The following is a 23,124-nucleotide window of genomic DNA, read 5'->3' on the forward strand; positions in this document are numbered from 1 at the left end:
TTACAAATAGAATGCTTTATTATATGAAATTAAAGTGAAGATTTGAGCTAAGATATATTTTTTTCTCCCTCAGAATCACAATTATGGTCTTAGGAACTGAAAAGGGCATGGATATGTCTGTGCCATGAAACATGAAAAATGACTAGTACCTGTAAAGGACCCATCTCCTTAAGAATTAGATTGGTCAGACCAGTAGCAAATTACTTTGAAAGGTATAGTCAAGTAGGCAAAGCATAAGAAAAAGAGAGGACTAGGGACAGAGAGCTCAGGCAGGGTGTTGGTATTTAGGATGTTCGTCAAGGGATAGCAGAGAGGGTGTGTGATAGGCATGGAAATATGGTCAGTCGCTGGGGACCTAGGAGTAAGTAAAAACTGTAGATTAGACAGAGATGAGCTTTCTACTCAGTAACTACGATTCTATAATTCTCATCTGGAGTGGATAGCATTACAGCAAATGGGTAGGCACTCTTATATTTTGTTTTTCTAGTTAGTGTAGAAGTCTATCTGTTGAGAGTGGGTTGCTAGTAAGTGGTCAGGGTTTAGAGGCAGGAAATCAATACTTAAAAAGGTAGAGATGACAAGAGAAATAAATACCAGGCCTCAGTTCTTAAGGAATGAGGTTCTGGCCATCTTCTCAATACAGTCTCGGACAATGGAAATAAGGCCAATATCTGATTGCTGGATCTAGAGTGCAAGGAGCACGGTGGAGATTTGATTTCAGATTTTAGACACGAAACTCTAGAACAGACATGAATGAGCAGATAGGATGACTTGGTGCTAAATAACTTAAATTCCTTCCACTTACCCATAGAAGGCCAAAATTGTCTCAGAGACTACAGAGCCTTCAAGAAAAAATTAAGTGGCCCCAGCCACTTAGGGAGAAAGGACTAAGGAATGGGGTTTTGGGCAACCAAGTGGAAATCAAAATGTGAACTTAGCTACCTATTTACTGTAGTGCTATCTACTATAGGTGAGAAGTATAGAATCAGATTTAGGTTGAATATTCAGGGATTAAAAAGTCTAATCAATACTCAGGCAGTGAATCTAACCTCTTCTTGAATAGTTACAATGAAGTCAGTAATTAAGGAGTGATTTTATGTGCTGATTTTAACTTATATACATACAACCATAAATATTCAAGGGAAAAATAGATTTCTACCTACTTGCCTCATAATTATAAATCAAGAACTTTACTTAATTCTCAATTAAGGAAACAGTAATTTATATCAAAGCTGGAGAAAAAGTCAGCTATTTTTGGACTTAATCAAAAGATAGCATAGTAACTTTTGTAGTTCAGAAAGAACTTGATCTTGAGAGACTCCTCTCCACCCACCAATGGCTTCTAAATTTAATTCCCTCCTGCATCTACAAAACTTCAGTTTTGACATTTAACTTTCTATCTTCTACTATTTATATAAGAATGAAACGTTTTGAGTATTGGTTTATTTCCCCACTGGCTTAGAAGGTACAGCTAGGTCACTTTGTGGGCACTCGGCAAAAGTCTGACTAACCTTACCATGATCTGTCCACAGTGAACATTCGATGCGTTTAAGTATAATGTTCACCATAATGTTCTAAAATTTTCTTTCACCATAATGTTCTAAAATTTTCAGGTCAACAAAATTAATGAATCCTAAGTTTTTATGAAACGGCATCAGCACTTATTTTTGAATTCCAAATTACACATCTTCATATTTGTCACATTATAGGTATATTTATGAAACTTCTAGAAAACATCCATTCTTATATGGACCCACTATTCTGACGATGTCTGCTTGCTATGAAACAGCTATTCAGTCATGTTGCCAAGAAGAAAATAAGACTGAATGCTTCCAAATAAAGGTAAAATATTCGTTTGTTAACTATTATTTAGGGCCTTGCTGTAGAAAGTGTGGACTATGGACTAGCAACATATGCATCACCTGGCATCTTGTTAGAAATGTAGAATCTAAGTTTTTCTCCAGACCTACTAAATAGAATTTCATTTTAACAAGATAACTGGGCAATTTGTATAGTCATTAAAATTTAGGAAGCATAATCAAAGCTAAATGCAGAGCCACTTTTTCCTTGCTGTTTTCTTTGCTCTATTCAGTGAGAATTTATATCATATTCCTTTAATCCCCTATTTCTCTATTCTTCTAAACCTATTTTTTCTATTGAGCTCTTCGTTGTCTCCCTTGTGTAAGATATTAAATAATGTAGCTAAAGAGTTGCTGACATATGCTAAGTATTCAATAACTGTAGCTATTATCATATATTTATATTTACCTCCCTCTCCATTCTTTCTGTGGTGAACTCCAATTCCTTCTGAAGCCAATTCTGAATTCCTAAGCAGAACAGTCTTTTTTTTTTTCTCTCTTTCTCTTCTTTGGTTTCATATTAATTAAACACTAAAAGCAAGTAATCATGCAGACTTACGTTTCATTACTTGGAATTTCTGAAAAATTAGCTTTTCATTAAGATGAGTTTTGTAGATAACTTGGCACTTATTAATTTAAGTTATAAAGTTTTTTTAACCTTAATCCTCTTCAGTGGAAATTTTTCCTTAATGTGTAACATGCCACTTGCTCTTAAGCATAAACAGATGCTTATAAGTTAACTAAAAGTTCTTTCCTCCTCTTCCTCACTTTGTGATGTTTATAGTCTTGCTGCTTCCAGGATGTCTGTTCCTAGCAGTTTTGGCTCCATCCTTAGAAAAAAAATACATAACCAATTGTGCAAAAAAATTGTGTCAGTGATTAGATACAATTTTATGAGTTAAGTTCTCAGATACTCTCTTATGAAGTAGATAAGCTTGTTTGTGTTTAATTTCAAATGAGTATAAGATAACAAAATAAGGATAAAAATACTTATATTTATAATTAATTATAAAATATAATTACAATTATTTTGCCAGTTTTTTGGTTTGAATATTTACTTTGTATATATTTTCTAACGTGTTCTTAAAAAAAGCTTTTTAAAGCGTGAGTACCTAAAGTAAAAATACTATATGATCAATATAATGTTTTAAGTGAAAAAATAGAACTTTTCTGAAATTTTCAAATATTACTTATATTTCTACCATACAGAGATATCAATTTTGGTATATTTTCTTTTATTCATCTTTTCATTTATAAATTTTATTTTGTAGATTGTTGTAATCACACTGAATATATAGTTTTGATTATAGATTAAACATACTTTTTATTAGAAATACATATCTTTTCAAAAATAATGTGCCATTATTTATTTAATCATCACCCTTCTGTTGAGACATTTTATTTGTCTCCAAATTTTTGCTATCATAACAAAACATGCATGTTTTTCTTTTTCATTATTATGTTTTTATCTTGAAAAGTTTGTTTGCAATACTTACAAAAATAAAAAGTCCCTAGTTAAAGAATATGAACATATTTGGGGCAGGGGCACTTCATTAATATGTATAGCAAAACTGTAGCACATATTATCGATAAACAGTAATGCATTATGCTATTGCATTTGGCATCTTTTAAATAAGACACTAAAAACTTTCTAATTTTTAGTAGATACACAATTTTTACTTTTCTCTCTTCTTCACTTATGATAAAATTAACTTTTTTGTTGTTCTGCCATATTTCTTAGATGAGTTGTTTTTCTAATTACAGCTAGAACCCATCAGAAAATACATTAAAGAAATATCTTTGAGGCACCACCATTTATGTGAAATTGGAATTAAATTCAACCACAAAGTAGCAAAAGCAGTGTAAGTTATCTATTTAGATTTGTGGACTTCATCACAGTTGGATCACCCCTTTTGGTTAAACTCATTTGAAAAATCATTTATCTTTTGTTTAATAATATCTCTCAGTCCTGGCTCCTTTCTCTACATGTACGCTACTAGCCTGTTCAATAGGCTAGGTTTATTTTTATTATGAATATTAATTTATTACGAATATTACTATGAAACCAAAATAGGCTACTAGCGTTTGATAGGCTAGATAGTGCATGAAATTACACAATCCTCACCTTCACCCTTTATCTCCTGCCTCAATTTCTTCCATCTTCTCAAATTCCTTAGTCTCTTCCTAGTGCACAAACATTCTGTACATTCAGATTCAGGCACTTAATTGTTCTGCATAGTAAAGGCTGGAGGCTGAAAGGTATTCTTTTCTCTTGGAAGATAGGAAAGATTTTGGCTCCAATATTATGCAGAACACAAAAAGCAGTGGTGTTTTTTGGGAGGGGCTGTAAGGGTTTAGGGTGGGAGGAGAATCTGATCTTACTCAATGTGCCTCTTTCCTGGCCCAGATTGTGAGTTTCTGTTCAATTCGACACTGGAAGACATGCGTCTTCCTTATATCACTTTCTCCCCCAATTAAGGATGACATTGGGCTGTCTGGAAGCTCAGTTCTCCTTATGAGGCAGGCCCATTTCCCCTATTCCCTGAGAAATTAAAGGGATGTGCTCAGTTGTCAACAAAGAAAGGCAAAGGAGACCCAAGCCTCCTGTAATATTTTTTTTTTATGATGAAAAATTTTACTTGGAAAGTCAGGTCAGATAAATATCCAAATTATCTTTCTAAGCAACTAAACTTCCTTAAGCAATAATTTAAATGATTAAAATGACTATATTCCTTGATTACGTGTTGAATCGTATTTGTTTTGTGACAGATCATGTACGACTGTGGGTGCTATCACTGAGAAATAGAAAGCATTTATAATATCCTCCTCGCCCTACATTTGCAACTGTGTTTTTGTTCTTTTGGTTACTCATTGAGCTAGAACTAATCTTGGAAAGAATTTAATTCAAAATATTGTTTAAAATGTACTTATTTTTCTTTTCAGGGAATTGGTTCTGCTGACTAAAAAACAACCTAAAGCTAACTTTTCTGAAATTGCCAAATTGGCCATTGATATTAAAAATCTACATCAGACCTGTTGTGATGGAAATGCAGTAGCATGTGTGTTTGGCAGGGTAAGATCTTCTCTTTTCTTCAAACTTAGTTCAGCCCTTAAAATAATTCTTAAATAAAGGCGACAATGGTATATAATGAATTTAAAAAAGTAATTACCACTTATCAGATTTTGGTATCAGTTATGCTAATTCCTAAAAAATGATTTAGAATTTTTTCCTTTTGATTTTTCTGAAATAAATTATATTGTATTGAGATTTATTTGTTTTGTGAAGATTTAAAAGAACTTGTCTGTGAAATAAGCAAAGATAAAATTAGAAGCTGGTATGACAGCTTCTTCATTTCTTTTGTTATGAATTTATTTTTGCATTTTTCAGTCCATCCTCATTATTCACAAATTCTGTGCTTATGAATTCACCTAATTGTCAAAATTTATTTGGAACTCCAAAATCAATATTCACAGCACTTTTGTGGTAATTCACAGACTTGTGCATGCTCAGAGCAGTGGAAAATTTGGATCACCTGATACATGTAGTCCCAGCTGAGATGGAACCAACCCAGATGATATTTGGCCTTCTTGTTCTAGCTCTTATACTGTAAATATGTCCTTTTTGCAGTCTATTTAATGCCACATTGTCCTCATTTTTGTGCCTTTTCTTGGTGATTTAGCTGTTTAAAATGGCCTCAAGGGTAGTGCTGAGTGGTCTACTGTTCTAAGCACAAGAAGACCGTGATGTGGGTTGGGGAGAAAATACTTGTACTAAATAAGCTTTGTTCATGAATGAATAACAGTGCCGGTGGCTGTGAGTTCAATGTGAATAGATCACCAATATATATTAAGTAAGGTGTCTTTAAACAGAAAGATACATAAAACAAGGTTATGTCTTTATCTGTTGACGAAAAATGTGCCCAGAGACTTGCAGGAATCTAACCCTGTGTTTCCCCTAGGGTTGATGATTCAGTCCCCGCCAACCCTCCACCCCCGAATTCAGTATTTATATAACAAATGAGAATAATGAGAATGTATTTATTTTTTGTCAAGGTTTTAAATATACATTTTCCTTGAAAAGTCTCCTTCTGCATTTTCTCATCTAAGAACAGAGTTCTACAAATAATAATAATAATAATAATATTTGATAATTAAAAAATCAATTATGTAATTATACTTTCTTTTACCCATGTATTTGTGTTTTCTTCTTAAATTAATTAGCTTTGAGAAAGGACTGTTTAATTTACTGCTCTTTTCTGAGACAAAGTTCTTGGACTTATTTATCAATTCTACTGTGTTTCTGCTTTTAATTTACTAATTCTCTCAAATTTTCTTAGATGCTTTTATCTTGATTGTTTTGGTTGACTTCTTTGTTTATACTCATTATTTTTAAATAATTTTGTTAAAATAATTATTTCACTTGAACTATCATTTCTTTTATACATTATATTCCACTGTTTTTTTTTTTTTAATATTGATTTAATTCTCTTATGATTAGGGTATTTTTCCTAATGCTTTCAGAAATGTGTATGGATTGTATACATTTGAGTTGTGTGTCCTAGAAAGTTTTCTGTTTTTATTAGTGCTCATTATATCATACCATGGTCAAAATATCACTCTGACTCACAAAGCAAATATGCTTATAATAGATTAACTTTTAATATTAAGTGATATAAATTAATATAGTTTATCAGTCTATTGTATCGCTCAGTCAACACAATTCAATTTTACAAGGTTTTCTCTCTTTGACTTTAAGGCGTTATTAAACCAACATTCTAGAAATGTATAATAATTGCTATAATACTAGCTTTTAAAAAAACATTTTTTTGTGTGTCAGACACTAATTCTAAGCATTTCATTTTTATTTGACAAACATTATTTTATCACTTACTCTGAGCTAGGCTTCTTTCTTTGTTCTTAATAAATATTAACTCATTTAATTCCTACAACCTTAGAAAGTAAGTATTATTTTATCCCCATTTTATAGATTAGGAAATTGAGGCACAATGATGTAAAGTTTCTTGCCTAGGTCACACAGTTAGGAAGTAGCAAAACCAGGATTAGAACTCAGACCGTCCGAGTTTAGAGCTACAGCTGTCAACCACTGTATTAGTTCATTTTTCTAGTGATGCCTGCAAAGGTGCTATCTAGAAGACAATAGATGGTAGAAGTTTTTCATCTGCCTGTAATGCCTGTGTTCTTACAGTTATTTTTATCAGTTGTCTTCCCCTCTTCTACTACACTTTGAAAATTGGCATTCCCAATAGATCTAGTCTTGGTCTTTTCCTTTCTTATTTTAAACATTACTAAGAGCTGGCTAGCCATCAGCAAGAATTCATTCTCCTTTTCCATGGTGTAGAAGTTGCTGGGCCAAGAATTACATTTCTTGTCTGTCTTGCAACTAGGTGGGGCCACCTGACTGAGTTCTGGTCAGAAGTGATTTATGTCATTTCTAAGCCTGGCCCATAAAAATCTCCTGGCCCAAACACCCACAACCTGAAGGCAATATTAGAAGCCATCCCTTGAAGATGACAGAGGCTCTGTCAGTCTGATTCCCTGAACTACTGCCTAGAGGCACTACTCCTCCCTTCACAATAGGACTTAATTGAGATAGAAAAAAACTTGGTTCCATTAAGACACTGAGAGCTTGCTAGTTACTTAACTAATGCACACACTCTTTTCTTATCAGTCTCAACCTGAACCCATAATGTAGCTTCAACTTATGACAGAGATCTACACCTTTGGCCCATTCTTTCCAGAGTCCTTAATCTACCGTGCCAACTGCTTAGAGGAACTCTCCACGAAGATGCCTAATAAATGCCTTAAATCATCTTAACTCTATATTCCAGCATTGGACTCTTTGGTTTCTCTTTTTAGCCATCCTCTTCAAATCTGTTTTTTTCTCTTGAATATCAGTTTCGGTAAATTGATACCATCAACCCAGAGTCTTATACCATTCTAGATTCTTTGTCCTCACCTCACCCCCTGCCTCCAATCTAATTATGGTATTTTAAAATCTCGTCAATTCTACTTCTCAGTAGCTCTTAAGTATACTCAACTATTCCTTTGGTTCAAGCCTCATCATTTCTCAACTAAATTTTCTCGATAGCCTCCAAATATCCTATACATCATTTCGCAAATGTATCATGTTCTCTCACTTCTAAGATTCTTCACATACAAGGATGAATAATTCTAGAATGCTCTTCCTCCTTGTTTCCATTTAACTTCCATTTGTCTTTCAAGACTCAAATTGTTCAAGATTTTTGCTCTGACCTCCATTTGGTCTGGATTGCAAATCTCTTTTTTCTTCCAAAGTATCATATATGCTACTTCTATTACAACTTCTATTATTATTGTTTAATTATTCGATTCTCCAACTAGATTGTGAGTTCCTTAAGTGTAGAGGCTAGCTTATTCACACACACACACAATTATTTGTGTGCATGATGTATAAGTAGATATGTTAAATATGTAAGTATAATAGTAATATTATAGTAATATAATAGTAATACATACAATAAATGACAAGGGACAAATGTTTCTTAAACAATACAAACAAAAGCAAGACAATAAAAGTCTTCATTTGTATTTCATTGGACTAAACATGGAAACAATAATATGGTCTATCTCCCTTTAAAGTTCTTTAAGAGTGTTATGGCGCAAACGATTCTGAGACCCACGGAGCCAATTGAGATTAATTATGAGCCTTTATTAGCCAGCCGGTGACTGGCTCTCTACCAGGCAGGGTTAGAGGAGATCAGCCCCGAGCTTTCAGAGGAGGCAGCTTATAAAGCTTAAGACCATATCCTGGTGGTCTTCTGAACAAGCAAGCAGATTACAGAAGCAGAAGTCGGCTGTTAGCATATCTTTGCCCCGAACCACACCCTTAATTAACAAGTAAGTGGATTACAGAAGCAGACATTGGCCATCTTCATATCTTATACAATACAGTTCCTAACCCACACCCAAGCAAGTAGGGCAACTTCTGGTATCTAAAGATATTTCTTCCCTGTAGCTGACTTAGCTAGTTGGCTCACTTGAAAATTTTCCACCCTTAACAAGAGATGTTAAAAGACACTCGAGTAAGCTCAAATAGAGAAATAAGCTTTTCTTATTAGAATGAGTCACTATAAATGACTTTTTTGGTCTTTCAGTTTGTCAAAGATAAAGCAATATAAGATGTAAAGTTTTTTCTCTGGTTTCTACTACTGATAAAAATAAATAAGTTCAGAATGAAGTCATCAAAAATAACTGTTACCTTTTATGTTTTATAGAGCCAGCTCATGAACTATACCTGCTCTAAACAGGCTATCCTATCCAGCAAGATCACTCCATGCTGTGCACTGCCAGCGCCATTCCGAGGGGAATGCATTATCAACTCAGAAAATGATGAAAAACCTGATCTTTCCTCTGGGCCACTCAGCAGGTTTACAGAAGACCGATTTGTATGCAAACAATTCACTGACAAGCAAGACGATTTCCTACAAGAGTAATATAGATTTTTGTAAAATCTTAATGATGGAATATTATATTTATGAATTATTTGGAATATTATATGGAGTTATAAACTTACATGATGACAGAGGTTAGCCAGTGATGTAAATGAGTGCCTACATAGGAACTGTGACCAAGAGATGTTTTGTGAAGTCCCAAATTGGCAGTGTTGACATAAGAAACGTCCAAACTGTAGAGAATTTTAATGAGTTTATTTGAGCCAAACTGATGATGACGACTGCCGAGAAGCAAAATCTCAACAGATTGAGAAAATGCTCCAGAGAAGGCAGTTTTGCAGTTTATTTTACACATTAGAATTAAAGGAAGACATGTAAGGAGGATTACATGAACCCCATTGGTAATAGATCAAGGAGTTGGGAGAAAGAAAGTGGGGAAATCTCCAGGATTGGATAAGAAGTAAAACAGAGACATGAATTTCTTTTACATTGGTGGGTTAGTTAATAATTAACATTAACAACACTTATAGATGGTATTTGGGGAACAAGTTAACAATGAAGGATTCTGTGGTCTCCTGCGGTTTGTTGTGCCTTCAGGGGCCGGAAAAAGATTATTGTGACATTCCAAGAGTTTGTTAAATGCAAAAAAGACAAAAGACAGGCTCACTTAGGTAAAAACTGAACTTTATCAAGAAAGTTAGGCCCAGGATGTGACTACCTGCCATGACCTGCTTTTAGGTAGGAATTTATATGTTCAGACCACCCTACATGATTAATTTTGTTCTCTGAGTTTGTAAGGCCCATCATGCTGGCCTCCCCTTTTTCCACGTTTAGTAAGTGGCCCCTTTTTCGTCCACAGCAGCTACCGTATAGCTTCAGCCACTAATTACTATATGGAATGCAGGCTTTGGATGGTTGGATATACTACATTTTGAGAGAAGCTGGAAGTCTTTAGATTTTTAAATGTTAACAAATAACAGGGAATTTTAAAAACGTAGTGGATGTCCAGTGTTTGCAAACTTTGCTCTAAGGGTCTTAGAGTTATCTGTTAGTAAGAGCTTCAGATTAATATACCTAGTAAGCTCTTCTAATTAATTTAATATCTACTACCAAAACCATTGGTGTGGCATTTAAAGATTAGAGAGATGGAGTATTAAGATCTCTTGTGTCCATTCAGAAGTGTGTATCAATTTGTGCATAAGGCAAATTGATTTCAATATATAGTATTAAGGCAATATTGCTGTATGATTGAAATATTTCTGAAGTCACTTTGTGAAACATTTGGAGCAACTACATTCCAACAAAGCATAAGAATTTGAGTTTTCTTTAAAGTTCTTTGTTGAATGACTACGGCTATATTTCTGAAATTACATTTGATAATGCCTTGTAAAAGTAAATGTCACTTCCTGAACCCACTTATTTCTAAACTTGTATTTGATATCGAAAAAGTTGATAGGCATGATTTCCTAGTGAAAATCACATTAGACTCTAAATTGGGGACCTGAATTCCAGTTTAGCTTTGTCATGTGTAAACTTTGGAATGTAGATTAAGCCACTTAATTGCTCCAGGTTTTTGTGTTCCAGCTGTAAAACTGAAGTGTTTGGATAAGGCCACTGCTAAGGTGCTTCCTATGATTCTATAGTTCCTTTGAAAATGTTCTAGAGTCCAATTTTTCCTTTCTTTTAACCCAGAAGAATGTGTAGATTGTGCATGAACTACTCATGCTTGAAGGTTTATGTGGAAAAGAAAGTAAGACGGTGAATTAATATGTAGCTAGCACTTTCTTTCAAAAGAATTGTAATACTTATAAAATCTAGCCTCAGAGATCTTTGAGAAAAATATATTCTCACCCAAACACTTGAAATTAATTTCTAGTAAAAGTAAGTAGAGATCCTGGTCCAAGAGCTATCAGCCAATCAAGATATTTTAGGTTCACGTTCTGGATCTGCCACTCACTACTGTGTGACTTTGAAAAAATTACATAATTTTATTGATTTGGAATACTTATCTTGAAATGTAGTCAATAAAACTACCAGCCTCCCAAGGTTTCCAAATGTCTTAAGGTCAGTTAAAATAGTTAATACATTTCTTAATTATAATTGGCTTTGAAAGAATACTAATGGCCTTTGACTTTTACTGTTTACTTTCTAATATGTTTCATATGGCTACAGGTTTCTTTATGAATATTCAAGAAGGCATCCAGAGTTGGCACTTCCAGTGATTTTGAGAGTGGTTATAGTATATCAAAATTTATTGGAAAAATGCTGTAAATTAGAAAATCCTCTGGAATGCTATAGCCATGGGGTAAATGCCCTTTTATTTTTCAACCTTTTACTTAATACATAAGTGATTACAAACATAGGAAAAATTACAGTGCTGTTAGTAAGATGATTATGCATGTTCTTGCTAATTGCTAGCACTGCATAAGAAATACGATTTCCATCTAAAACAAAGGCCATATCATCATACTGTGGCAATTCTTTATGCAAATCATACACACAAATCATACACACTGTCTTATAGAGTCTGTGCTTCTCGGAACCTTCTCCGTGCAATCTCCTCTTTAAAGTGAAAGTCATCTTGGTACAATAGAAGGTAACATGAAAGTATAGCCTAGTAGGGCTTGAGAAGGTCAACTATTTCCACCAAGCAGGTCAGGAAATTGTTCCTATTTCAGGTTAGAAATCTTATTGTTTAAAGGCAGCAGCTCCTGTTACACATTTAACATGAAAAAGGCAGATGACCATACAAATCTGACCAGATGATTAGTTATTTAGGGTTACCAGGAGCCAGGTAGCTCTTGCTTTTGTTATTCTAATCGATGGTTTACATATTTACAGAGAGAGAGATGGGGGTCTGGTGGAAAACGAAGGCATCTCTTGTCCTGTCTGAGCTCAAGCAGGTACACTAGCATCTTCCTGTCCCCAAAGGGAAGATAAATGAAAGTGATTTAGTCTCCTGTAGGTTAGCAACCTCTCATAGCAGCACCAGCCAACCTCCACAATAGTCTTATGATAATAGTACCTTACAGGAGCATGGATGTTTAGAGTTAACAAAGCAACTTTACAGCCAGTGTTCTATTGGATCCTCTTAACAGCCTGGTAACATTAGCAATGCCAGAATCACTAACAACATTTTATAGATGAAAGTAATTAGTTTCAGAAACTTTAAATGACTTGCCCAATGTCACACAGGCAGTAAGGCCAGGGCTAAGGGTTAAATCCAAGTAAACAGTTTGCAAGTCTGGTAAAATTTTTACTATGACAAACACTGGTTATTAGAATCAGGTGACCGGATTTTGTGCTCTTACCAAAGAGCTAAGCCTGCGAGGTCACCCGTATCCTCCCACTGGAATTTATTTACAGGTTCAAGAAGTCTTCAAATTTGCAGTTAGCACTGAGAATTCCATGTGATTAACTTTAAAATGTATTTGTGGAGTGTTTTACTATATTCAAGGCTGGTACATGCTTTTATTACATTGTGACTTCTTAATACATATCTATATTTCTATACTTATATCTTTATCTCTATATTTGCTGTTTATGTAAAAAGGCTATATTATTAAAAATACCACCCCGCCCCCACACACACTGACCAATCAAACTTAGCTCTATAAAATACCTTTGATGATCTCTCTTTGGCTTGTGCTTGTAAAATATGCCATTTAATCACAAATGAATTCTTATTTTGGGAAACTGAATATCAATATCTTTTTTTTTCTCCATGAAGTACATAGCCATTCCTGTTTCAGCAAAATGTGTTTTTCAAGATTTGTTAACTCAGTAAGTAAATAAAGTCCTGGGTTTAGGAAAACAGTAACATTAAACTATTACAGAAGATGGTTTTGCAATCTTATCTCAAGATGTATTGTTGCAATGATAGATAAACGCAATTATCTTTATTTTTCAGAAAGAGACGTTTCAAAAGGTGGTTCGTGAAAGCCATGAGCATATTAAAAATCACTGTGATTTACGTGAGAAATTAGGAGATAGTAACTTCCATGACAGGTATGTTTATAAGATATTGTCCAGATTTATAGTCGTTTAGTGAGTTTTTGTTAACTCTTGATGCTGAGAGTTGCTAAGAGTCTACATTCAACCTTAAAAACTTCAGAAGTCAAGGAAAAAAATCAATTCTAAATTAACCTAGCTAACTTCATCTCGATAAGATAGATGTCTGTATAACTTTGGGTGCTTTTACAGTGCTTTACAGGCCAGTTTCCAGATTTTAGTCAATGCCCAGAGGTTAGGGAGCCAAATAAGCCCTTGCTGCCTTCCTACAATCTCACCGGGGCCCCTCCTTATACCTGGACATTTAGTTTGAGACTGCAATTTTGAGTCAAAGCTGCAACAGAGATCTAATGTAGGGTCCCTGTCTGTTTCAAATCAGGTCCATATAGCAAATTTAGTATTTTTACCACCAAAAGTAGAGATAAATAGATACCTTAGTTATTTGCCAGGGGAACACACAAAACTTGTGTGCAGAGAGACTGGTACATTTCACTAAATTTCAAAGGTTAATATAATATATCAAAAACAAAAGCCAATTTTTAGCAATCTTTAGGATCATTATATAATAGTCTCTTTAGAAGCAGAGTATTAAGGAAAAGTTCAATTTGATATAATGTCCCATATTATTGAGATTAAATTAAATGTCCGGAATAATGAATCCAGAAAAAGTATTCTTGTTTTGGAGAGTATATTTAACTTGTTACTTTTATATTGTGTTCAGCTCCTAATACCTAGTTTAAGTATTAGATCTGTGATTCTCCAACTTAAGAATTGTCTGGAGGACTTGTTAAAATATAGCTCTCCACCCCCACACCCCCAGAGTTTTTGAGATGGGCCCTGAAAATTTGCACTTTTAACAAGTTCCCAGGGATGCTGATGCTGTTGGTCCAGGAGTCACAGTTTGCAAACCACTGGATTAGGGTGACTGTCTCATTGAATGTTGTAGCTAAATTCTTCCCCAAACTTCATTGTAATCTAAATGCAAGAATTGATTCTGATTTTTTTATTATTGTCCTCAAACCCAGGTCTTTCTCCTTAAAATCTCTTTCCATATCCCTCAGTTCCCACCACTACTCTCCTAGTGCAGTCTACCACCATCTCTCACCTGGATTACCAAAATGGCCTTCAAATTGTTTCTTCCCTCACATTGCCTTTGCCCACCTCTAATCCACTCTTTATACATCAACCATAATTATCTTCAAAACAATGTAACTCTGATTCTGTAACTAAACTTTCTTCCTTTTCCTCTCTCCAATCCTTAACCCCCTCCCCCAAACAAAATCACATCCAGTGACTTCCCAAATACTTCCCTTCCACTTTCACTCCCCTCTACCTCACTCATTATTATTGTCAGATCTTAAATGACATGTCATTTCCTCCAGGAGGCTTGCCTGATCTCCCTGAGATAGGATTCAATGTCATTCTACGTGCACCTAAGGCACTCTACTCCTCTCACTCACCGAGTGTCCTTGTCTATCCTCCCGCTGGGGTGTGTGCTCCATAAGTAGAGACCATTTCCTAATAGTTGTAGGCCCTATTTCTACACATTGTAGACAACCAATAAAAGCTTTAATGGCCTTTGCATATATTTATTGTAGAAGCTGTTTACTCTTAGTCTGATTTTGTAGTCATCCAAATAGTTATCTTTGATAAGTAGAAAAAGATGGATCACGGTGGAACAAATTTTTGTAGGCTATTTTTTTCTGAAGACAATAATTTCTAAAGTCTTTGGAGTCTGACAAGACCGAGTTATTAAAATCATATTTCTAAAGATAAATGTTAACAGAAACAAGTTGAAAACTGTTATGAATATTCACATGCCTGTATATTGTATAGGAAAGAGATTTGTATTTTCCCAAATGTTCTCAATTGAAAGCAAAAGAAAAATCTATATAGCTGAATCTTCCCAGGAAGCAGAAACAGAGAAAGTAAAAAGGTTTTACTAAATGCTAGAGTAATTAGGAACACAGTATTAATCTTCCACATAAATAAAGACACATGAAAGCAAAAAAGAAAACACTCAAAATCGTATTGCTTGTGTTTCTTTTCTTTCTTTTTTTTTCATTTTACCCATATTTATTTATTTTTGATTGAGATAAAGTTAGTATATAACATTATATTAGTTTCAGATACACAGCATAATTCAATCTTTGTATACAGTACAAAGTGATCACAATATGTTTAGTTACAATTTCACCATACAATTAGGGGGATTGTTTTATAAGCTATGTACATATCTGATAACCACCAATCTGTTCTCTGTATCTATGAGTTTTGTTTTTTCTTTTGATTTTTAGATTCTACTGATAAGTAAAATCATATGGTATTGTCTTTCTGTGACTTATTTCACTTAGCATAATACTCTCAAGGTCCATGCATGTTGTTGCAAATAGCAAGATTTGCTTTTTAAGGGCTGAGTAGCATTCCATTGTGTGTGTGTGTGTGAGTGTGCGTGTGTGTGAGTGTGTGTGTGTGTATGTGTGTACCACATCTTTATTTATTCATCTATCAATGGACATTTATGTTGTTTCCATATCTTGGCTATTACAAATAATGCTGCAATGATAATAAAGGTACCTATATCTTTTCAAATTAGTGTTTCCATTTTCTTTGGATAAATAATCATAAGTGGAATAGCTGGATCATATGGTGGTTCTATCTTTAATTTTTTGAGGAACCTCCATTCTAATTTTAGGAACCTCCATTCAGGAAGATTAATTTGAGGAACCTCCATTTCCATAGAGGCTGCACCAATTTATATTTCCAGCAATAGTGTGCAAGTGTTCCCTTTTCTCCACATCCTCACCAACATTTGTTTCTTGTCTTTTTGATAATAGCTATTCTGATAGTTGTGAGGTTATATCTCATTGTGTTTTTGATTTGCATTTCTCTGATAATTAGTAATGTCGAACATTGTCTCATGTACCTGTTGGCCATCTATATATCTTTGTTGGGAAAATGTCTATTTATATCTGCCTTTAAAAAAATTATTTTATTAATTTCAATATACAGTACATGGGTTAGATATTTACATAGCTTATAAAACAATGCCGCTAATTGCTCTTTCTCAGCTTGTGTTTCTTTGAAGAACCCTTCTCTAGGCAACATAGTTAACATTTCAATGTGTGAAGTTGGAAGAGAATGCTGGGTATATTGAATAAGCCATTAGGCCATTGGAACAAGGACTAATGGATAGGATTAAACCCAGTTTAATGCTTTGTTCATCCTAAATCAGAGACAATGTTGGATATTGAAGCAAACAGTAGAATTCTTCATTTTAGGCATATAGTCATTGCCAAGAGTAAGAAGAAATTATTCTTTTAGGCTCCTGGTTCTTTATACTAAGAAAGCCCCACAACTATCTGCTCAAGAGTTGGTTGCGTTCACGAAAAACATGGCAGCTGCTGCCACCAAATGTTGCCCACTATGTGATGAGCAAAAGTTTGTCTGCGTGGAGGACACGGTAAGCATATCTGTGACTTCATGTTTGCCTGTTTTTGAAGTTCTAATCTCCAACCCCCAACAATTAATCTATCAGTGGATACACCTATGAAGTGTCAATGGAGCCTAATAATTCTATCCTCAGAAGAAATTCTTAAAGGTCAGCTCATGCTAATTGTCTTTGATTAGCAATAGGAATAAAGATGCTTCTTCCTTAACATTGGGGATGTCAGATTCAAGAGGCCTTTTGCCTGGATCATACCCCAGGGTCTATTTATTGGATTTTCAAGGCAACAAAAGTTATTTTGCCAGCAACTTCAAAGATAATGCTGACTTCAGACTAACTCATCCTAATCAAATGTGTAGGAAAAATAACCAGTTTTCCTCCTGTGTATCTCCTTTACTCACACTACTACCACACTTACAACACTTCTGACACCAGATGTGTATAGATTTTTCTCCACAACGAACAATTCTCTGCAACACCAGCTGAGTGTCTTACAATCTAACTCAGTCCTGACAGTATTTACCTAAAGATAGCATCAGATCCCACAGATTAAGAGATCAGTTCTACAAGACTGACTGTCTCCACCCCCTTCAGATGACAATTCCAAGTCCAGGTTGTCACCTGTGCTTCTGACTGATTGGTTATACCTCAGAGATTCCCACGACCCCCTTCAAGGGTTTTAATTTGCCAGAATGTCTCACGAAACTCAGGGAAACACTTACGTTTACCAGTTTATTAAAGGATATGATAAAGAATACAGATGGACAGTAAGATGAAGTCCACACAGAGTGAGGTTTGGGAGTGTCCTGAGTACAAGAGCTTCTGGCTTCTGTTCTGGTGGATTTGGGGTACATCACACTCCCAGTATGTGGATGTGTTCACCAACCTGAAAGCTCTCCAAACCCCATACTATTGGGATTTTAGAGAGGCTTCTTTATGCAGACATAATCAATTAATTCCATTTCCAGCCCCTCTCCCACTCTGGGGAATGAGAAATGAGGCTAAAAATTCCAAGCTGCTAATTGCAGCTTGGTCTTTCTGGTGACCAGCCCCAAACCAGGAGCCTACCCAGGGTTGCCTTGTTAGAACAAAAGATCTTCCTATTGCTCTTATCAAATTTACAAGGGTTTCAGAAGCCCTGTGCTAGGAACTGGGGTCAAAGTCCAAATATTTATATTTTCTATTATCTCACACCAAAGTCACAAATATTAATTTTATTAGACAGAATACCAATATATTCATTTACAATGAGCAATGTCTTTCCAATGGCAGGAATAATTGAGCCTAATAACTAAGCTATACTTTTTCCTGAATTAAAACACTTGGGAAGTTGAATTAGAATATGGGTATTTGTATAAATGGAATCAGAGGAAGGGCAGTCATGGTCTTGAATGATATTTTTTTTCAGGCTATAGTAAAGAATAATAAATTATTCCTTCCTCACATGGAAAACATCTCTCCAGGGACCTGGATGCTCAAATCTCCTAGATCTAGTCTCTAGGTGTCTCTCAAGTGGTATTGTATTAACACCACTGAATTTTTGTTTGATGACAATTTTCTTCTCCCTCTGTTCTTGGTAGAGCATCTCCTTTATGCTAAGTTTATCTTTCTTCTGATAAAATACACTTGTTTTGGTTGCAGATTAAAATTTTTTTTTTATTATCTAATCCTGCCTTCCTTTTATTTTATTATGCATTTTTATTTTTTAGTCATGCTTACCTTGGAGAACTCTTTCAATTAGACTTATATATTCCTAAAGCTTTATTTTTTAGATGATCTTTTTGGTGACTTTTAAAATGAATAAACTCATATATTAAATGTTGATGCTTACTGGTTTTTAATTACTTCATTCCCAAATACATAAGTGACAGCAAATTTGGGTATCCATTATACTCAGGGAGTCATACAGGCAGGCTTGCAAATAGCATTAGGATAAGTATCAGACACATTGGGGGCAAGACAAGGTGACAGTTCTAGAAGATAACAAGAGGACAAGAAAATGAAGGAGATAGCTAAAATAGGATCCAAGAATTTTCTTCATCATTCATTTATTCATTTTGCATTCCTTCATTGCTACAATTATCATACTTATATCTGAGTCAAATTCACAATACTGTTGACTTGAGACTAGATTTTAATTTAATGGAGCATAGAAAACTCCTGCCTTGAGTCAATACTAATTTATAAACTGGACTGGGGAGGAACATGGGAGTGGGATCCAAGTAAACTCAACCAAGGATGACAGGAAGAGGGAGAACAAGTCTCAGAGCTAGGATGCGCCTGACACTCTTGCTTTTTCCCAAACCATGAAATTCAGGCTGGACTATCAGAAACTAGAATTTGAGAAAACTTAAATATAATCTTATTTTTTTTATGAGTAAGAAAATAATGACCACAAACCTTATGGCTTTTAATTTAATTCTCTTTTGGAAAAGGCTAAACTAATATTTGGAGCTTTATGCAGAAGACATGAGGCAGAGCCTATCAATGATGGCGTGGGTCACTGCTGTGATGACTCTTATGCCTTCAGGAAGCCATGCTTTGATGACCTGCATGTTGATAGAACTTACATTTCTCCACCTTTATCCTGTGACCAAGTTATCAGCCTTACAGAAGAGTTGTGCAAAGCTGAGGAGGAATTCCAAACTGAAAAGCAAAAGTAAGGATCTTTGTTTAATTTGTTCTTTATTGCCAGTGAAGGAGTAGGTATAGAGTACTGTGAAGTGGGCACAGATATAAGTACTGCATAATTAATAGAGCAGCTAAATGTTGTGTATAATAGAGAATATTATGCAGTTTTGCAAGTGTGGCGATTATGGCTGCTAGCCCAATTTGATCAGTTAATGAGATTGAAGTCTATTGATCAGAGAAGTACATTAATGTATTTTTTCCTAAAATGTGAACCTTAGAATATTGGTTTTATAAGGGGTATTCTACAAATAGGGTTCTATGATCAAATAAGTTTGGGAATACTGTATTTCCTTGCTACTCAGAATTCATACCTTCCATTAACAATGGAAGTCAGAGAAGTTCTGTAGTAAAGCAATTAGCTTGTTCTAACATAGCATTCTTTGGGCCATAGAAACTACTGAGATTCTACAAGACCAGTATGCTAAGAAAGTGCTTTGGAACATTCCCTTAGAGCGATGTGTATTACCTCACAGTATGTTATTGCTTTTACGACCACTTCTACTGGTACTAGGAGTGGCAGTTGTATCTGTTTGGAAGAATGGTTTTTGGGTAATTATAGTGGGAGCCAGCTGGGTGATAACATAATGCTTGTGAATTCAATACCTTGAATCGTTGATTTCCTTCTCCTCCCACTTTCCCACTCTCTGTAGTGAAGTTTTTTTGCACCAGATAAGGCTTTGTAGTAACTTCTCAGAATATAGAATAGAATATCACTAGAAACTCACAGTACTGGAAATAACAACTTAAATGTCATATACATTTTTTCTATGAACATATAATATCAAAGAATACTGAAAATGGAAGGAAGCTTAGATATTATTATTCCCATTCCCCAATTTAGGAAGTTCTTCTAAAACACACTGTGCAGCTCCTCCATGAATATTTCCAGTGACAAGAAGACCATTTGTTTAAAGCAGCTTATTTATCTTTAGATATGCTCAACTTTTTTATTAAGTTGAAATCTGTTTCCTTGTCACTTCCAAGCAAATTTTTACTTCTAAAGCTACAGAGAGAAATAATTTATAGATATTCTGTGTTGCTGAGTAAGGATATTTGACCGCCAATTGAGGATGAGGTAGGGTTATTATGTTCTTAATCTGGAGATGGATCTCTAGAGGAAAGTGAGAGAAATGGTATATACAATGCTTTCCAAACTTATATATGACCATGGAAATACATGTGTGTGTGTTTACATTCTACATATAATATATATAATGCATATGAAAACATTTATAAATTAGAAAATTTTATGAATATGTTATTACTTTATAATGTACTATTTTGATTTGATTGTTGTTACCAATACTGAAGCCTATTGATCAGAAATGTTTCCAGCAGAAAGTATTCTGCTGGAAACATCTCTTTACATTTGATCAGGGTTTCCCAATGTGTGTTTTATGTAAAAAGGATTTCTGGAAAATGCAGCAATAGAATTCAATCCAGTGGTCTTTTCCACTCTCGCTTTCACGTCATCTATTAGAATACTTAGTTATTCCACAACGTTGCCTACCTTCTTGTCATATTTCTTTCATTGTCATATTTCTTTTCCCTCATCCTTTCTTCATATGGTATGTTAGTTAGTTTTTGGTGCATAACAAATTGCACCAGAATGTAGTGGCTTAACACAGCACAGTTATTATTGCTCAAGTATCTGTGGGTTGATTGGATAAGTCTGTTGACCTGGGCAAGCCTCAGCCATTCTCAGCAGGCTTACTCAAAAGTCTATGGTAAGCTTCTAAGTCAACTGCTAAGTCAGATGAGAGTTGGCTGGCCTTGGCTAGGATGCCTTGTCCCTGATACACAGGCATGACGAAGCTTTATATGTATGGCAAAAATAAATAGGGATAGAGGATGTTAGAGTTTGATGACATATACTTCAAAGGAGCTATGACTTTTAAAAGAGGAAGAAGGAGAGATATGTTGGGAGCAGTGAAAGAGAACTAGGTGCTAAGGTAAGTGGAGTTTGAGCAAAAATAGCCTCCTCTTGAGAGTTCTTTGGGGAAACTGTGTCTTTTGGGGAGCCTCATGAGCAAGAAAGAGAAGTTCAGAGAAGAGGCTGCAGATATAGGGAAGTTTTCTGATGAGAAAGCCTCAATATACAGAGGATGAGGAAGGGAGGACAAGGAGATGAGTTAGGGAGGACAAGGATGGGTCAGATTAAGGATGTAGAGACATCAGTATGATGACACGTAATCTGGGAGGTTTAGCTTTCTGACTATGATTGAAGTGATAGAGGTATGACAGGCTTGGTCTCGGAAGTAGCACATGCAGCACACACAACCTTAGGGCAGCTGGTCTTGCTTTTTGCTCCTGAGAGCATAAGGTTAAGAGGTCACAACTAGTGGGCATTTCTCCCAATCCTCTCTATCCCAAATAGATGGATCAAATGGAGTACTTATTATCAGATCTTAGTAAAGAAGCTACTTGTTTTCTGTTGCAGACAAATAAATGTCCTTCTAGTGACATCAATCATCCATCTTTCTCTTTACCCCCAGCCCCAATCCTGAGCCTAGAGCCAAGATATTCTCATAGTTTAGGCATTCTCTCCTGGAATGAATTCTGCTGCTGCTGGATGTCATTTAGAGACCCCATTTGGAATGGAGAAACGGTGACTATTTTAGGAAAAAAGCTGAAGGGTGAAATTCTAGTTTCTTTGAATCAACAGGAAGCATTGAAAGCACTCCAGCCCCTGACAATGGGGTCAGTTCCCTTATAGTGCCCACCATGCTTCTTGCCCTCCTCACATGCCCTTGATCCTGTTCTCAGGAAAAGCAGACACTGGTCCTTGTTCCTTCACCTCCAACAGCATTAGAAGTGGTAGTTTATTTCTAATTGATTTATTTAAGACTTGCTCTTGCAGAGTCTAAATATTACTAGTCCAACAATATCATCTTATGAAGTGAGGCAAAGTATTTGTTGCCTTAGGGATGAACGTATTCTTTTGGTCAGCAAGTACAAGGTGGTTACTTGTCCTGCTTTATCATAGCACTTGCAATTTATAAGCCAGGTGATCTTGAAGCCCTTTCTTCATTTCTCAAGGTGAGCTGATCACAAACTAGGCTTTAAAACTTTCCAATAAGCACCCAAAAAACTAGCATTTAGTTAGTCATTTCTTCTTTAGCCCAGGCTTGATGTGAGAACATAAGGAGAAAGAAGTCTATTTTATTTGTAGAGTGCAGGATTTTCTTTCTCTTGAGGAAGTTCTCTGAGCATAGAGACACCACTTTATGTATGTCATCTCATTAAATCCTTACTACAAATTTATGAGGTAATATTGTTACCCCATCTCAATGATGAGGAAGAAGCTATGAAGGGAAGATCAGGTATGAGATCATGCAACAGGTTGCTAGGTTGTTAAGCTAGAATTTGCACCCCAGCAGTCTGAGTGAGCATATATAATTAACTACCAACATCTAGCTGCTAGATGAGTTATTATAATACTGGTTATAATTTGTAAAACATGGAGCTCTTCATATAAGGGCTAGATGATAATAAGTGTGAAATATTAAGAATCGTCCCTGTTCCAATGAATTCAATAGAGAAAAGAATAGCATAGAGATAGTTAATGTGGGGATTTCTGGAATATTCTAGAAGGATCCATACTGGGAGTGAAAGGCCAGGTAGAAAAATACACCTCCAATTTCCTGGGATAGTGGCAAGGACT

At 35.2% G+C, this 23,124-nt stretch overlaps 1 protein-coding gene across 8 annotated transcripts in view; it reads left to right on the forward strand.

The window, feature by feature from the left end:
* Positions 1–23,124, forward strand: part of LOC120588194 (alpha-fetoprotein-like) — a 44,117-nt gene that overhangs the window by 5,320 nt on the left and 15,673 nt on the right. For 7 of the 8 annotated variants that reach the window (XM_039845431.1, XM_039845433.1, XM_039845429.1 and 4 more), the window contains 8 exons: positions 1,710–1,842; positions 3,624–3,721; positions 4,803–4,932; positions 9,134–9,348; positions 11,483–11,615; positions 13,221–13,318; positions 16,646–16,784; positions 19,205–19,428. In XM_039845431.1, coding sequence (XP_039701365.1) covers positions 1,710–1,842; positions 3,624–3,721; positions 4,803–4,932; positions 9,134–9,348; positions 11,483–11,615; positions 13,221–13,318; positions 16,646–16,784; positions 19,205–19,428 — 1,170 coding nt within the window. The remainder of the gene's footprint in view (positions 1–1,709; positions 1,843–3,623; positions 3,722–4,802; positions 4,933–9,133; positions 9,349–11,482; positions 11,616–13,220; positions 13,319–16,645; positions 16,785–19,204; positions 19,429–23,124) is intronic. The other variant, XM_039845432.1, reaches the window with a different exon arrangement.

The sequence above is a fragment of the Pteropus medius genome, unplaced genomic scaffold (assembly GCF_902729225.1).
Source record: "Pteropus medius unplaced genomic scaffold, Ma_sr-lr_union100, whole genome shotgun sequence".
Taxonomy (NCBI): domain Eukaryota; kingdom Metazoa; phylum Chordata; class Mammalia; order Chiroptera; family Pteropodidae; genus Pteropus; species Pteropus medius.